Here is a 17601-nt window from a genome sequence, read left to right on the forward strand (position 1 = left end):
TTACTGTCAAAGGCTAATTTATAGATAGAGATAAGATTGTGTGAAATTTGTGGAATATGTAAGAGATTTGAGAGAAATAGCTTACAAGTGGGTGTGGGAAATAAACCTTGGTTGTGGCTTTGAATGTGTACGGGAGTTGCCATTGCCAATGGAAACTTGGTCCTGCCCATAATATGAGGTGGGATTTTAAGGATGTTATAGTCAGTCGTTAGATGATTTGGTGCGCCTGAGTCCAAGTACAATGCTTGGTTGGTGGACAGGGCTGTAAGGAGCGTTGTAGGAGTTGGAAGTTTGGGTTGATAGCTGAGATTGAGTCTACGTCAGCACTGTGAGGCGGTGTAAACCCTTCTTAAAGCATAATTGACATGTTTCATTGCTTCCTATTTTGGACTATTTTAGTGTTGGATCAGCAGCCCACCGGAGGTATTGTCAACCTCATCCTCTAGAGGTAGTGCGATCACGACCGCATTGATAATAGAGATCAGAGTGGATGTCTGGTGGCTGCAAAGGTGTTGACTTATCATTAGAAAGGTTAATTTCTTTGTTGTGAAGCAAGGAGTATATACCCTCCAAACTTAGAGGAATAAGTGTGGTTCTGATAGCCGTCTTAAATGCTTGAGGGCGTACAAGATGATGTCTTTGGCATTAATGGATGATCTGAAGGCAGGGATGTTGTTGACCAACATTTTGATTTAAGTGACGCATTGGGACTTTGTTTGATTCCTCATCAAAACATTATGTAGCTTGATTTTAAGCTTAATTACTCTAGAATGATTAGTGTCTTGTGAACCTTTTTCCAAGTGAAGCTATATCTCATGACAACTGTTTAGGTTGATCACATAAGGAGGAATGGAGCTGGAGATGGTTGAAAGAAGGACAATCAATCAATGTCCACGTTTTGAGAGTAAGATTATTTGTATCAGTACTTGTAGCAGCGAGGGAGGGGTTTTCGTGGATGAGGTCAACGAATCCGTTTGTTGTAATGATCTTCATCATTTGCGATTTCCATAGGTTGTAATTGTTTGCAGAGAGGGAGATAGTTTACCACTGATTTTGTATTGGATATGATGAACTTTAGAGAGGGAGGTATGATATATTCCTTCGGTTTAATGAGTTGAGGGCCTCGTTGAGATCAGAAGTGGCTGAGTCATCCATGAGAGCCGTGAGCTAGCGAGCTCTGATACCATGAAATAAACCTAAAAAAATTAGTGGCTCAAACAGGAAGTAAAGCAAGAAAAAAAAGGACAAGAGCTACAAATGGTAAGACAAGGAAGAAGAGAGGACAGGCCAAGAACTTTCCTAGCTCTTAGCTTGTGTAAAGTAATTATAACATATACAGGTGAAGCTGTGGTTTCTAGAGACAAACGATTACAAGGGTAGAATAGTAAAATATAAATGCATAAAGATGATGAAGAGGTTTGCTGCTGTCAAAAGGTGGAGTAATGCCCTTGCCATGCTTCGCTAGGGTTAGTAATGAATGTCTTTGCAATGAGCTCCATCAACAAACTCTTGTTCTCCTCACATGAAAACAATTTTGTTGCCTTCCCTAGTGAGCTTTTTGACACATTTCTCAATAAATTTTAATGTGCTAGGTCACAAATACTTTGATCATTACCTTAAAAAGCAAGCTTAGTCACACGTGTACTATGATTGTCATCACCTTGACTCATCCTAAAGGTTCCACACCATAACTCCCATAATGCTTAGTCCAATGCTTTCATTGTACTTGATCCCATCATTGCTTTCACTAGCGAGGTAATAATATCGAGCAAACTTTCAATTTTATTGGGTTCAAATCATTCAAACCCTTTTAAAAAAATAAAGCTTGATTCACATGCAAATTAGATTTTAATCATCATTTGAATTTGAATTTGAATTTGAATCAAATTGAACTAAATTTTCTCCTTGCTAAGCTCAATAAATAGTTTGAGAATAAATGACATAAATTTATTTAAAATAAGCTTTCACATATATTATAATTTTATAAAAATGACTATCTATAATTATATTTTTAATCTGACTGAATTTAAACACAAACAGCACAAAATAAATATAGACTTTTCTTGTCCTAAGAGGCTTATCAAGTAAAATTTCTTATGGAAAATGTTGCTCTTATTTCTGTTTAATATCACTCCAACTATAGTTCTCTGTCCACCCCACTCCCGTCAAGTCACATGGTATTGCGCGTTGTGATTATGGAAATGGGGGTGTGAGATTAGTATTTTCTTACCAAATAGCTGAAGACGAAAGCCGCCCTTATTCTCGAGCCGGGCTCCGGCGAGGCGAGTGGCGCTGAAAGCGTTTGCAATCGAGGTATCGTACTCTTTCTACTGGAAATGTTCATTCATCTCCCACTTCCCATATATCTCCATTTTTGCATCATCTTGGGCTCACATTCTCTTTCTTCAGTGCGCGCACTTGTTGATTTTGGCTCCTTTCATTTTCATTGGCTTGGCTTTCTTCAAATTTTCCTCACCGAAGAAGATATGAGGTGTTTCTACTTGATGAAACTGGGGTTTTAGCTTTCGTTGGCTAGGGTTTCTGTGTGTTGGTTTTCAGTGGCTTCCTGTTCGACTCGTGAGTTCTGGCTTTTAGGTTTAGGCAGAGCACTGAGATGTGTGTGCTAACAAAGTTGTTGTTAAATTGTTTATTACTTTGTTCCATACATGAGTAGTTTCACAGTTAACCTATGATGGAACTAACTAGAGCAGTGGGACCTCATTACCTTTTTTCTGGAGAATTTTAACAAATTTGAGATGTTTTAAATGAATTGCAGAGCTTATTGCAGTAATTTTTACGAATGTGTATGCAGGAGTCTGGTGTCTACTGCACAAGCATTGTCTTAATTGCGCTGATAGATTCTATGAAATGCTCTGATTTAATTGAAGTTTCACGGGAAGTACTGCACGCACTAGATGGCGGACTATTGTGTTCTACCATCCTGTGCTAAGTTGCAACTGCGGAGGATTATGCCAAGAGGAAATCTTCCCATGACTAGCAATTTTAGTGCGAGGAATCGACAGAGGTGCGAAAAACCTTCTTTTTATGCTCTATGATAACTATCATAAATGTTTAAGATCATTCCATTGTGCTCCTTAAATTGATTGTTAGTTCGAGATTTTTAAGTATTTGTTACCTCTATCTACAGTTATGTTATATAAGTAATTTTCATTCTGTGAATCAGATTATATTTCCTTCTTTCTTTTGCTTGTAGGGAGTGCCTTATCTTTGTTAAGAGTCTTCATACATCATGTTTTTCATTTTCAAGATTTAGGGTTGTGCAAGCTCCCTTTCTTATTTGTGCAAATGAAAGCCGTGGCTTGAATGAGAATTTCTCAAAGTGTTATTGCTGGGGAATGCTTTTTGACCCCGAGAATGCAGCACCGTCAAATTTGGCTTCTGCCATGGATGAATTGCTTCTGATGGTTAGTGTTATTTTGGCATACATGGCTGGCGCAGTACCACAGAGGAAGAAACTTGACTTTATGAGTCACCACACAAAAGATAACCCGGGTTCTTCATCCCCCACAACTCATGGTAGGTAAGGGAAAGCTGCCACAATTTAAGCCTGCAACCTATGTGCTGAATTGATTCCATTCCTTGAGAACTACACACATTATCTAGTCATTTGTGTTGACAGGAAATTTATTTTGCAGGTCTGAAAGAAGTGAGAGCTTGACTAGTTTGAAGACAAATGCTATATGGCATGAAGTGAACGGGAAACTTCTTGATGCTTTGGAAGCTACTGGTAATGGTGCTAATTTGGATGATTTGGCTGCTGGTATTACAGATTTTAGTCGCAAAGATGCTTTAAGTCTCTTTGCCCTCAATCATGGTTCCACGTGGAGATTGCTTTGGTCTACTTTAATGAGGCTGCAAAAAGAGGCAGGCATTGCCCTTCACACTTTTCTTATATGAATCATAAGGCAGGCTGATTGCCGGTCATAGTGTTATGTTAGCATACTATTATAAATGTTCATCATTCTTCTCTCTCTCTCTCTTTCTCTCTAACATACTTTCTATGGAGTATGATGAAATAAAATATATGTTTTGAAATGTTTAGATTGAAATCTTCACAGTTCCTTTCAATTGAACTAATCTCTGTAGCATACTTAGCGGAAGTTATATTTAGTTTATTATGTGAAATAGAGGGTCACAAACTAAGAAGAACTAGGACACATAAAGTAAAGAAAGACTGATGATGATATCAAAGTAGAGTATGGGGACTTAACCAATGAGAATATGTGATGATGGTATTGAAGATAACTTGCATGAGTAGAATTTTTCCATGAATGATTTCTCTTTGGAAGTTTGCTCTAGGGGAACACACACTCAAGTAAACCTCACTTGAAGGTGAAAGAGCACGAGAGACTTTTAGCGCCTAGCTAAATGCTTCATTCATTCAATTACCATTGCATAAGTTGTCATGTGTGGTAGGGAGGATCCCTAGAGGGTGTGACTATATAATTATGGTTGGGGATTTGCAGCGCTACATTTTGGATTTGAGCTATCATTTAAAGCTCTTTTAATCTATGGCTATTTCTGTGTTGAAAGTGGCGGCCTATGACATTAATGAAGAGAGAGAGAGAGAGAGAGAGAGAGAGTTGATTGGGTTGGTTTAGCTCATGTGATACATATAAATTTCAAACCATGCATGAAGTTATACAAACACCACTTAAAATAAGTTCATGGTAAAGGCTTTTGAAATAATATAGAATTTATTGTTCATGGTAACGACGATGACAATAATACTCTACATTTGTTTTTTTCTGTCGGTTTTGATGTATTTAGCTTCATTGATTGAAGCTTTTGAACTCTTGAAGATGATTGAAAGAATGCTACCGAAGCTCCTTAAGTGTCAACCACAAATTTTCTATTGTTGAGAAACCCTTCTAATGAACAAGTTACTATTGGATGCCACCATCTAAATTAGAAATATTTTTTTCTTGTAAGATTTGATTAGGGTGATGAGATCTAGAATGGCAAGTTGGCAGGTGTACTAGTGTATAAGATGTGTCCATAGAATCTTGATGCATGCTGATAGGCAAACTACAAACAGAAACATCAATGATATTATTGGTAGCATTTTCACGGTACAAGGTCAAGTTTGACACATTGGCATATATCGACTTTTTCATTAGCACAGTATCTCCCTTATTAAATATTTGATTTGATTCAATAGTAATTTTGTTTTTTTCACAACTATTTAGTCTGCTTTTTATTGATTTTTTATTAAAGTTTATCCATGCTTTTTGCAAATGATGAGGCATATTATTGGCACCGCACGCTATAGAAAGTGTGGTCAGTTCTATGTAGGCTTGTTGATTTATTGATATATTTATTATAAGAAATTTTGGTTATAAATAACATAATATCACAATTAGCAGTGTTGTCATTGTTCAAAAGTTTGAGAAGATTACTTAATCTTCTATTTAAGAACTCGGTTTGATATGGCTTGCCAATGGGTAGGTTTGGATTGGATTAACCGCAACGTATATTTTATCAAATAAGTTTTTGATTGGATTAAGATTCAGATCAGGTTAGGGTTGATCTAAGATCTGATTCATAACCCATGTCGAGTGGAATTATATGGGAGGGAGAAAGTTGATATCCTATTGGAGTCTAATGATCTTGGTGGCAATGATCTTTTTGTGGTTAACATAATATCCATGACATTCAAATTCAATGACATTTATGCAAATGAAATTAAGTACAACATAACTTGGATTGAAAATGAACTGAGTTGAGAAAAGCACTGTGTTGTTTATGTCTATTCATTTGTTTTTCTATAGAGTTCAAGTTGAGCTTGAACATGACCTAGTTTTAAAATTTTGTACAAGTTTTTTTTAGTTTTTCTTATTGGGTTCAAGCCATCATCAACTAATATTCAAGTCTAATTAATGACATTTTTTATTGCTAATGATTTTACCTAATTACCAAATATAATTGGGTGTATAGGTATTAATTGAAATTGACATGGTTCATTAATTATTATTTAAGTTGTTTGGTGAAGTTTAAATATTAATGATAAAATATTGAAATTTACATATCTAGCTATATATTTGATATTTTCATCACACCTATACCCTTAACAATATATATAATTTTTAAAGTATATTATAGATAAAGGTTAATAAGTACATTAAGTAAGTCGTAAAAAAGCAATAAATTTATTATTAAATGAGCTTTTATAAAGTTCTTTGTGAGCTATGTGTTAAAAAAAAAAAAAAGCACATTCACAAACATGTATTAACTAACAAGTTTTTTTTAAAGTTTTGTCTAAACTTATTTGATTTAAGCGGAAAAGGAGTTTTCTACGCTCATGCAATTATGTCAATAAATGCACATTGGCAAACTGCTTTGATTGTGTAATGTTGATGATTTATTTATTATTATTATTATTTTTGCTATCATATGTAAATAACCTATATATGCTTTTACAGGTTAGTGATATTCATTCATCTCGTGAAGCTTTTAATGGAGGTGCCTGGCTAGCGGGGGTATCAGAAATCTTTAAAGAAATAGTTATACAAATATTATTCAAATGGTTGGAACAGGAACTTTCTTTGGGTGCTGCTGGCTACAATATGGTACTTCAATGTCTAAAGTTTTAATTTAATGTTGGAAAATTTACATACATACTACTTATACTTATGTACCGACATATCTAACACCTAAACTTCAATTTTTACAGACATGACATCTTACATATGCACAAAAAGGTGTATTTCCTTTTTTAGAAGTTAAAATGGTGATATTTTTTATGTGATATGAAAGATTTGGGTGGTATAAATGTAACATGCAACATTTAGGTGTTAGATATGTAAATACATGAAAGTTGAGTGTTATCTATGTGAATGCCCCTTTAATGTTTTGTCTTGTCTTGTCTCTCGTCTTAAAACTAGAAATTCTCTCAGAATCCTGTTATCCAGCTGACTGAGAAACTGAAGGGAAATGATGTGATACTAAACAATATAAAGAGATCAGGGAAGACTGAAATATATGCAGATCTGATTTTCTTCCTCAAATTCGATTCTCTCAGGTGTCGATTTAATTCTTTGGAATCATTTATCGCAACCCTTTTTTTTCCCTATTTAATTCTACAGATTGTTTGAGTCATGGGCTACATCAATCGTAAAATTGTTTATATGTGAGACAATGTGTTTGATAACTTCCAGCTCATACGGTGCTAAAAGAGAAGCAGGATGTGATAATTCACCATTGATGCAGTTTTTACTCATCGGGTTTCTTTTAAAGCTAGACCTCCGCATTCAGAAGTGAATTGTGTTGATGAAGCAAGCATTAGGAAATCTTAACTGCCTATTAATAAATTATTTTTGGCAGAAGAGAGTGAGAGAATTGAAAAGATTACATCTTTATTAAATAATCATTCTAGTTAGAGCATATATGTGCTTCTATATTGGCAAGAGGAGAAAATAATGAAAATATAATAAATAAGTATACCCTCAATAGTGAGGAAATATAATAATGATTATGGAAAAATTAATCTGTTATGACGTATCCTAAAGTCAATTTAGTCTTTATTAACTCAAGGACAAATTAGTCATTTGACATTTATTATTTCTTAGTATAAATAGGGTTAATATGTTTAGGGTTAGGATTATGCATGATGCATGAGATTAGAGATTATTATTGTGAGTCTTAGGTTTAGGGTTTGAGAGAGATTTCCTACCTCTCGAATTGTAGAAATTGGGAGACATCACCTACCTCTCGAATTGTACGTGGTTTTTTTATACTTGTGTTGAATGTTTGATGTGCTTGCCATAAAATATGTGTTTATCCTAATTTCTGTGGGAAAATATGACTTGAATTCTATCACAATCTTCATCAATTTCGTGTACATTAATTTGGACTTTGCCTCTACCAAAATGTTCCATCTTTCGTATTCACTTTATGCATCCTTAATGATCTGTGGGATTATTATTGTTACCTCACAGATTTATGGATTGTTCTAATTGTAATTAATTATGTTATATTTTTTATTCCCTAAATGTTATATATTTTATACTAGAGGCTTCCCTACACTTGTATAAATTCAACAAAATTGCTGACCTGAATCATGCTACCAATTCTCTTCAATTCTTGTCATGATGGGTAAGACTCAAGCTTTTTTCGTTAGAATTTTTGTAAGCTATAAACTTTAGCACCTCATTGTTTAAAACTTGCTAGCCTTTGCAGATATCTTTTCTTTCCGCTTAATCTTCTATGTGCAACCTTCATCATTATATCTTTTGTTTTATCTTTTTTACTTTTTGTAACTAATCACTATCAAATTCTCCCTTCTCATGGATCATAGCGATGCTGATGTCCTCTTTACCTAAGTTTAATTTGAAACTCAAATTAATAGCCCAAATCCAACCAGAGAATTACAAAATGTCCATTGAATATATCTTTGAATGTAAAGAATTTCCTCGAGTGGTGACAATTCATTTATACATTCTTGAAGTGATGATGAAAATTGGGTCATTTATGTGACATCTAATTTCAACAAGATAAGTTTACTTTGATTATGAAATTTCATGGTTTCTAATGTAATTGATGCCTGCATGTTTGGTAAAGGAAATTTGGGATATGATAAGTTAAACATATTATAAAGACCGTAATGTACCCTAAATCTATGAAGTCAAAACTAAGATCTCAGCCACATAGCAATTAGAATGATCCATTATACAATGCTTAAATCTAATAAAATACTTTTGGTAAGAAGGGACTATTATTGATGCATCCAAATGGATCACAATTATTGATGCATCCAAATGCAATTATTGATGCATCCAAATGACAATTATTGATGCATCCAAATGGATCGCAATTATTGATGCATCCAAATGGATCGCAACAAAGATACAACCCTCCTTAAAATACCTGTTGAAAAAGATCAATATTATGATTTTTTGCTAGATTAAATGTTGAATTTGATGCTATAATGGTACATATTCTCAAAAAGAATAATTATCTTCTCAAAATGAAGCTATTGTCATCATTTGAGTGAAGGAATGGAGAAGAGGAGTTATGATTGCCAATAACCCCATGGGTGCTTTGGCGCTGAATACAAAGGCTGTCGAAATTAAACACTCTAATTCAAAACTCATATTTTTTAGGAGACAAAACTATCATACTGAACAATCATTGTCAATAGAGATTTCTTATGATGAATATTTTATAAAATTGCTTGAAATTTAGAGAATGATGTTGTAAGCTATATGGCCAACCGCCGTTTGAAAGCATGTAACACATATGTAAGAGGGTAACACTAAAGAATCATACACTGAGTTCCACAAAGGAAATAATAAAATAAATTGAAAAACCTACTGATATCATTATAAAAGACTTCTATGGTTAGTATTGGCTTTTTTGAATTTTCTGGCATTACATTTCTTCTCATGTATTTAATCTTGGTTTTAGGAGCATATCAGATTGAATCTTTGTATGAATGTATTTCAAATACTCCTTTTTCTAGTTAAAAAAAAATATTGTTGATGGATCTTTGATAATTGTTGTTGGCCAATGAGATATTCTTATAGTTAAATTCCCCACACTTCAAATTTCTTCATGCATCTAAACTTTTCACCATTTTATCATCTATCCATAAGTTAATTATATATTCAAAATGTAATGTTATATTTCATCCTTCACATTATGTACTTTTTAAGAATAGGGCACAAGAATGATGATTGGACTTGATAAAGAAAGAGACAATATCTGCTATTTGAAAAATCTAATGATTAAAGGGGGCTCCAAATTGCTTGTATTACTCTTCCTTTCTTTTAAATCCAATAGAAGATATGGCTCCAACGCCTACATTTTGGCAATATTTTACTATTATTAAAAATATTAATATTGAAGAATTTCATTATGATAATTGCGAGTTATTATACAAGTGTATCAATTTTCTAATAAGAAAACAAACCTAAATTTTTTTCTCATTTATAGTGACATCTAAGGATCATCTTCTGCATCTAATCTTTTTAGGGTTTGTTGGTTTTTGTTTTTTATAGATGAACACACTCGTTTTTTTAGATCTTTCTATTAAAAGTTCAAATTGTTCTAATAAGAAAACAAACTCTCATTTTTCAAAAAAAATATTTCAAATCTATGTTGGTGGTCCATAAATTGATTATTTTTAATGGGATTGGGTTCAGAAGTCCTATATAACTCATGGTTAAGTTCTTTGATTTCTTTAACATTTCAAATAACATTATTCCAATAATATTTGGAAGTGTTGACTTTGTAGACATCCTCAAAATAAAAAAAAAGATGGGTTCAAGAATAATTAAAAGTAATTTTATACTTTACTATTTTACTCAAAAAGGGTATAAATGCTATCATCCCTCCACGAGAAAGGTATTTCTATTGTTGGCTACTGATGCCACTTTTAATGAGGCAGATTCTTACTTTATTGTTATTTAACTCAAAACCTAAATATTATTCACAAATAAATTCTTTCTCACATAACCCATTCTTAGCTGTCACACCAACAAACAACTCTACTCTAAGTTTTTTGCTTAAATCACATTGTGCTTTTAGCCATTCTAGGTTTATTAAAGGCGGGAGACATCGCAATCCACTGAATTCTAATCAAGAAACTCATTTATTTTTGCGTTGAATCCACTGAGAAAAACATTGCGCCAACAAAGATATAATAATTTAACCATACATGGCACTTTTTTTATTATCAAGAAATCTTTTTTTATCATTATTAATCATAACTTGCTAATCTTCATTTTTTTTTATTGCTAAAATCATCACTGTGGTTTAAATTGATGTGAATTAGGATAATGCTGTAAATTAATAAATGAAAGCATTTTAAATGTACAAGTTATGATAATTGGTGACTTTACCGAAGTGTAAGAAACTAATAGGATGCGGAATACAAATTCGACTGTTCACTAAAAACTTATAAGAATATACTTTTATAAAACTAGACAAGCGGCTGATGTCTACAGTCAAACATATGAGATATATTATCTTGATATATTTATTTCAGTTATTAAAACTAATGTTGTTTGAGTTATTTTATCATTAGATACTAATAGGGTAGGGATATAACAATTTAAGTTTAATAATGCGGTCTAAATGACGATCTAGAGGAAAAGTATGAAAGGAGCTCTCACTAGAATTTGGCTCAATACCTAATGAAAGCTATGCAACTAAATAAGGCATTATATATATTGAAGCCATCCCTAAGGGCATGGCTTTGAAGGTTTGTTAAGATAATTAACATGGATATAAATGGAATGAATACAACCATATGCTATTTGTAAAATATATGGCTTTACATTATGTCTTTGTACCACTAGTTTATTTCACCAACATCATCATGACATGTAGTAATTTGGAAAACTTGTAGACTTAAAAAAAGGTTACTTTTATAGTATTAAATTAATGAATTAGTTAAATTAAAGTACTTCCTTAAAATTGGGGTTGCACTCTTTTAACATGAGATATTTAGATCATAATAGAAATGTATGAGATGCATGATTGGGATGTAAGCTTTTTGAGAGCCCCATATAATTTAATTTTGAACTTGTACATGCTTCAGAAGACAAATAGTAGAAAAAATTCTTCTATGAAAAACTTTTGGGTTGACTTGTTTACTTATCAGGCTTGATATTGCCTAGATTGTTGTTGTAGAAGTTGATTCTAGTAAAATCCAAAAGAATCACACCTTAGGAATGTGCGTTAAATTTTACAATATCTAAATGAAGTTTAGATAGAAGAATGTTGGTCAAATTGGGAGTATCTTATACTTGAAATTTATCCAGATAAAGGATTATGGTTGGTAGGAGGCCAACTTCAGGATATTGCATATTCTTTGGAGGCAAACTCATGACTTGGTGAATTAAAAGTTAAAATCTAGTGGCTAGCTTTAGCACAGGAGACAAATTTAGAGCTATTGCAACCGGAAACAGTAAGCTAATATGGCTGAATTATTTTGAAAGATTTAGAGAAAGAGTGTACAAGGCTTTATTGAGGCAACAAATTAGCTATTAATATTATACATATTCTATGGCAACATGATCGAGTAAAATATATTAAAATTGATAGGCATTTTATTAATAAAAATCTAAACAATGGTCTACTATCTACTCCATTTGTTGCCATAGAAGGGCAACATGCAGATATTCTCTTTAAAACATAATCTGAAATACTATTTAATAAATTGGCATGCATGTTTGAAATACATAACTAATTCACATTTGTAAATCTCTAAATTGATAAAAAAGAGCAAGAGAAAAATAAGAATTTGATAAAACATTCGATCCTTGCTCTCGTAAAAGGTTATCACATGTGGACTATTCATCAATAACCAAAGTCTTATATAGAATTTTAACCACACATTTTTGGAAGAGAAGGTGCAAGTATAAGAACATAAAATAACAAAATTTTTTATGATTGCTGAATTATTGCTTTGCAGCTGATATTGATCTTAAGGTATGGGATAGATACTTGGGTTGTACATGTAAGATCCATGAATTACCTGCAAATCTTATTTAAGCTGGACACGAAGTACATTTAAAGGAGTGTACTTGACCATTGGTGCTGTGACCTCGGGCACAGAATTGTTTTTGTTCGTACCATATGCAAATTTTGATAGTAAGCTACTATCAGAAGGTTCCTTATGTAATTATTGGTTGTAATGCATGATAAATCCTTGAAATGTTCCGTAGTAATGCAGAAGGCTACAAACTGGGAAATGATAATCACTCTATGAATACAAAAAACTGTACTGACTCAATGTATTATAATAACTGAATTGATTCAGGTTGAGCATATGTTTTTGACTTCAACTGTATACCTTTATTTCTGCATCTTAGGCTGTTTAAGACTTCCTTTTGTTGGTCCCAATTTTTTGATGAGAGAGGTTGAAGATTGATGTTAGGATGATAATAAAGCTTCCTTGTATGATGTAGGACATTTATTTCCACATGCTTTTTTCTGAATTTTCAGCTCTTTTTATGGCTATAAAGATTAATGAAAAAGATTTGTGATCTTTCCTTTTGATTTTTGTATATGCGTGTGATGCATTTTCTGCTATGGTTTTTTAACATTTCTATTATTAATTTTGTTACTAGTACTATAATTCAAGAATCTTAATTATAAATGCAATAATTAATTCTTTTATTGTTCTCATGCAAATCATTCTTTCAACAACCGTATCTTGTAATTCCTTAGAATCTATGCTTGCGCTGTAATTTGGCGTTGGCTTATTATTTATCAGCCTTCTGCTTCAGCAGGTCTGGATGCTGTTTTGACAAAAACTTTCTTGTTGAACATGGAGTTGAAGTTTTAGAGGATCTGGTGATAACATTGGCTGATGCAGTTGCTTCCATATACCTGGAGCTTATTTCTGTTGACAGTGACTTATCAATTGAAATAAATTCATTGGGCTCACGGATATGCCCCCTTTCTACCCGAGCACTTCAGAGATTACGCAACGAGGTAAACGCACCACTTCTAACTGTTTTCAGCATTATCATCCATGTAAATTACTAAATTTTTGTACTTCATTGTTTGGATAACCGATAATCTGTCAACCATAGGCTACCAATGGATAAGGTTCATTTCCTTAAGAATAAAGTGCCAAAATAGTCCCCTAATCGCTTACATGCGGCCATTTTATTCCCTAAGTCTATAAAAGTGCCCAATTAGTCCCCTGACTCTTTATATTGGGTCTGAAATTGTCCTCATGGAGGACTATTTGATCCACAATTTCAATAATATGGGGACTAATTTAGCACTTCGATAGATTCTGAGACTCTAAAGGCCTCATGTAAATAGTCAGAGGGCTCTTTTGACTACATATTTCTTTAATTTACTTGGTAAGAGGCAGATGACTTGGTTATGCAATATCTGTTGTGTTCTTTTTCATGTTCTAGAGCTACAAGTTCGGTTCAGTTAGAACCTTCTAGGAAAATCAAGTTTAACTTAGAGGCTATCATTTTGTTTTTAAGGTTTTTGTTTCTCAAGACCTATTAGAATTCTATATTAAATCGTATTGTGTTTGAATGAGCTAAAACTATACTATATCTGGTTAATACAAATGCATCACAGGTCAGCCTTGGACCGACGCCTCATTTTCCTTCTGTCCATGCCAAGCCTGAACTTTTATTTAGAAAATTTACATACATACGACACAATTCTTATGTAGTTACATATCTAACACCTAAAGTTTGATATTTACATTTATAACACTTTAATATTATAAATCTATGTACGAAAATGTTTTTTTCACTTCTAAAGGGTTAGTAATAGGGATATTTTTGATATAATATCAAAGATTTAAGTTTTATCTTTGTAAATACGAAAGTTTAGGAATTAGATATTGTAAATATATAAGAATTGTGCGGTATGTATGTAAATGCCCTTTTTTTTTTCTGATTTGCTGAGATTGGGCAGTTCTTTGTCTGAGGCTGTCACTGTCGGCATATTAATATTATTATTTTATGAGCTTTAACAGTTTAGTCAGCATGCAGTTTCTTAATTTCTCGCCTTCCAGAATGTGTTTTTTATACTGCTATGTAATTTTGTTTTTATATTCTTCTGATTTGTGATCAAATTATTAGGTTTTGTTGAAACAATGGCTACAACAGAACTTTGAATCAGTTGTCTCTTTGTATGAGGACCGCTTTGAGTTATTTGTCTTGAGCAGGCTAAAGATGGGCGAAGAACTCGAGAACCAAACTAAAACATCTATTTGGAAAAAACTTGCCTTTAGCAAGCGAGCAATATCGTCCGCATCGAATTGTGTTCAGATCAAAACAATTTCTTTGACTGTGAAACGTACCAAAGAGCTACAAGCTTTGACTGGATGGTAAAATTATCCACCTTTGCTAGAATTGAACTATATCTTGGAGTCATTCATATGATATATGCATTACTGACATATCAGTCTGGTTCATTATGACATGATAAAGATGCTTAAACTTGCAAATATAGGTCAAGATTGGAGTTTTGAGAAATCATGTTTATTATGAAAAAAGGTTGGGGCATTTACAAACATACCACCCACTTTTTATATATTTACATTTGTAACACCTAAACTTTACTTTTTAAATTTATGCCACCCAAATATTTCATATCACCTTAAAGATACAGCTATTTTAACTTTTAAAAAGTGAAAAATGGTATGTATGCAAGTCTTCTAGGTTCTCAATTAACATGCAAGTAGTCTTGGTTGCAGGAGATACTATTTCAGCTTGTTTTTGGAATTCTCTGATGTTGCGATGCCATTGGTGAAAGCTGTTTTTGAAAAGGCAAGGAGTGCAGTATCTTTCTTTCTTATGTGCATGATTGGTAGGTCTTTAGGACTTGTTTTCTCTGGGATAAGGCAGTCTTTGGGTTGGAAATAAAGTCTTTTTTTTTTATTCAAAATTTTTGCACAGCTTATTGTAGCGCATCAAATTTCTTTGTAGATTGGGAAAGTGATTCATAAATCGTCTCAAGTTCTTTTTTTAAACAAGGCTACTTGGTTATGAATTTTTGCAAGACAACTGCCAAATTCATTCTTGTAATTCTACAGGGGCAAATCTTTCAAAATCTAATGTAATTCTAACAATTGCTCTTTTGCTGATTGCCATTTGCCAATTCAATTTCTGGTTAATTTTCTACTTTGAAGTTTTAGTTGGTTCGACACAGTTTATGTAAATAATGTTTTATGACGTCTATTAAGTTCTTGAGTAGATAAAGGAGTATCATACCGTCCATACCTACATATAAAAAGTGTGTTTTGTGTGTTGTCTCCAATATTGCTTTTAGTGTAATCTTTTGCTTGAAATAAGGTCTACCAAGTCAAGAATTACTTGTGAACAATTTAATCAATGTGTATGTTACGACTAGGGGTGTAAACGAACCGAACACAAACGAACAAAGCTTGTGTTCGTGTTCGGTTCGTTTAAAATTTAGTTTGTTTGAAATAAGCTCGTGTTCGTTTCTTAACGTGAAGTCACTGTTAGTGTTCATCCCTAATATTAATATATAAAAATAATACTATATATTAATTATATAACTTATATTATATAAATATACAATATCTATATTAGTATATTACTACTATAGTATATTAATATATTATTATTATTATTTTATTATATATTATAATTTATAAAATTTAATGTTTTAAAATGTAATAATTTTTTTATATATAATTATTTTATATTATTTTATATTTCAAACAATAACTATTCGAACACGAACGAACACATCACTGTTCGAGTTTGGTTCGTTTAACTAACCGAACGAAAAAAATTTGTTCGCGTTTGTCTTGTTTACTTATCGAACGAATCAAACACGAACTCATTGACGAACTGAACACGAACTGTTCGCGAACAACGAGCTTTTTTGACAGTCCTAGTTACGACAAGTTTTTATATTATAGGGATGCTTAGTTCAGCATCAATGATAGATTTAAATACCAAAGATCATGAGCATAGTTGTGATTCTAGAGTTATCCTGGAAATTAATTGTTTAAAAATAGTTTTGATGAGTTGAAAATGAGTGTATAGACAGACGTATGAGCTTATCAAGCTCTCCTTCTCTTCATCTCTTGATCTGTCTTAATACTGTAACATCTAGATCTTTTTAAGACTGCAAAAATCATTAATGATGATTGATTATTAATGTTATGAGATGAATTCTCCTTGATATAAATTCATGTCATGTTTATATTTAAAGTATCCCATAAACAACTCTTCAAGCTTCTTGTGCTTGTAAGGATACTGGAGAAGTTCTAAGTAATTCTTTCTTCAAATTTAGAGGGTGTTTCTTCTCTCTAATGTAAGGGGACAAAATCTTAAATGTACTTGTATGTATGTTGGTTTTCCCCCTTGTGTGCGTTCCGTGGCCTATTGGTAGAGCAGCCTCTCTAAAGGTCATAAGCCCCCTCAAGCCACGGGTTCGAATCCTCTAGTGGCGCAGTGTCGCCTTAAGCCAGATGGTACTTGAATTATTTGCACATCGGTTTGCCCCCAAACGTAGCGGTGGTTGAGCCCATTGGGTGGGTTGGGGAACTCACGACCTAGCCTATTCTTTAAAAAATAAATAATAAAAAAAAGAAATGTTGGTTTTCCCCCCCTTTAAATTATGGAGCTTCTATTTGCCATAGTCTTGTTATCTACAAAAAAATTAAGAGCCTCTCCTTGTGATGGTATTGAATTTTGTTTTTCTTTTTTGTTCTTTTTTTATGACTTCATTGTAGCAATAAAAGCTTTGGGTTCCATTGGAGTAGATTATCATAGAAAGTAAACGTAGTCTTTGTAATTCTTTTGGAAGGGTGGGGACTTGTTGATTACTAAAATTCAATGTAAATTTGGATTGATCATACCTCAAATCATGGGTGCATTTATAGTGGTGGCATTGAGGACATACCTCATTGGCAAATCTTCTTCGACCTTGCCGGGCAATATCGCGAACTCGCATCTCAAATCCCTTACTATAGATCTCCAAATCTATGGCATCTCTTCATGCATATGCGCTTCGAAATCTTTTATAAACTCCTCATCTTTTACATGCTGATAATTCTATAAATGCTCCCTCTAGCAAGCTACTATCAGTGTTGTTTTTTAGATTACTGTTACAGTT

At 32.9% G+C, this 17601-nt stretch overlaps 1 protein-coding gene across 7 annotated transcripts; it reads left to right on the forward strand.

The window, feature by feature from the left end:
* The first annotated feature begins 2172 nt into the window (after nt 1-2172).
* LOC110027006 lies at nt 2173-15544 on the forward strand. 7 transcript variants are annotated; one of them, XM_020728258.1, is made up of 10 exons: nt 2173-2313; nt 2410-2491; nt 2813-3025; nt 3215-3541; nt 3657-3885; nt 6444-6590; nt 6906-7042; nt 13257-13464; nt 14589-14836; nt 15194-15544. In XM_020728258.1, the coding sequence occupies exons 3-10, from the start codon at nt 2916-2918 to the stop codon at nt 15372-15374; spliced, it is 1587 nt and encodes a 528-aa protein (XP_020583917.1). In that variant the 5' UTR covers nt 2173-2313; nt 2410-2491; nt 2813-2915; the 3' UTR covers nt 15375-15544. The 7 variants fall into 7 exon arrangements, with proteins under 7 accessions (XP_020583917.1, XP_020583916.1, XP_020583920.1 ...); XM_020728257.1 differs by lacking the exon at nt 2410-2491; XM_020728261.1 differs by lacking the exon at nt 2410-2491 and having other exon boundaries at nt 15206-15544.
* Nucleotides 15545-17601: the final 2057 nt, after the last annotated feature.

The sequence above is a fragment of the Phalaenopsis equestris genome, unplaced genomic scaffold, assembly GCF_001263595.1.
Source record: "Phalaenopsis equestris unplaced genomic scaffold, ASM126359v1 Scaffold000411, whole genome shotgun sequence".
Lineage (NCBI taxonomy): Eukaryota > Viridiplantae > Streptophyta > Magnoliopsida > Asparagales > Orchidaceae > Phalaenopsis > Phalaenopsis equestris.

Coding starts and splice junctions, on each gene's coding strand:
- LOC110027006 (XM_020728258.1), top strand. CDS start 2,916: ATGGCGGACTATTGTGTTCTACCATCCTGTGCTAAGTTGCAACTGCGG. Junction 3,886..6,443: donor TAATGAGGCTGCAAAAAGAG/GCAGGCATTGCC, acceptor ATGCTTTTACAG/GTTAGTGATATTCATTCATC. Junction 13,465..14,588: donor TTCAGAGATTACGCAACGAG/GTAAACGCACCA, acceptor TCAAATTATTAG/GTTTTGTTGAAACAATGGCT.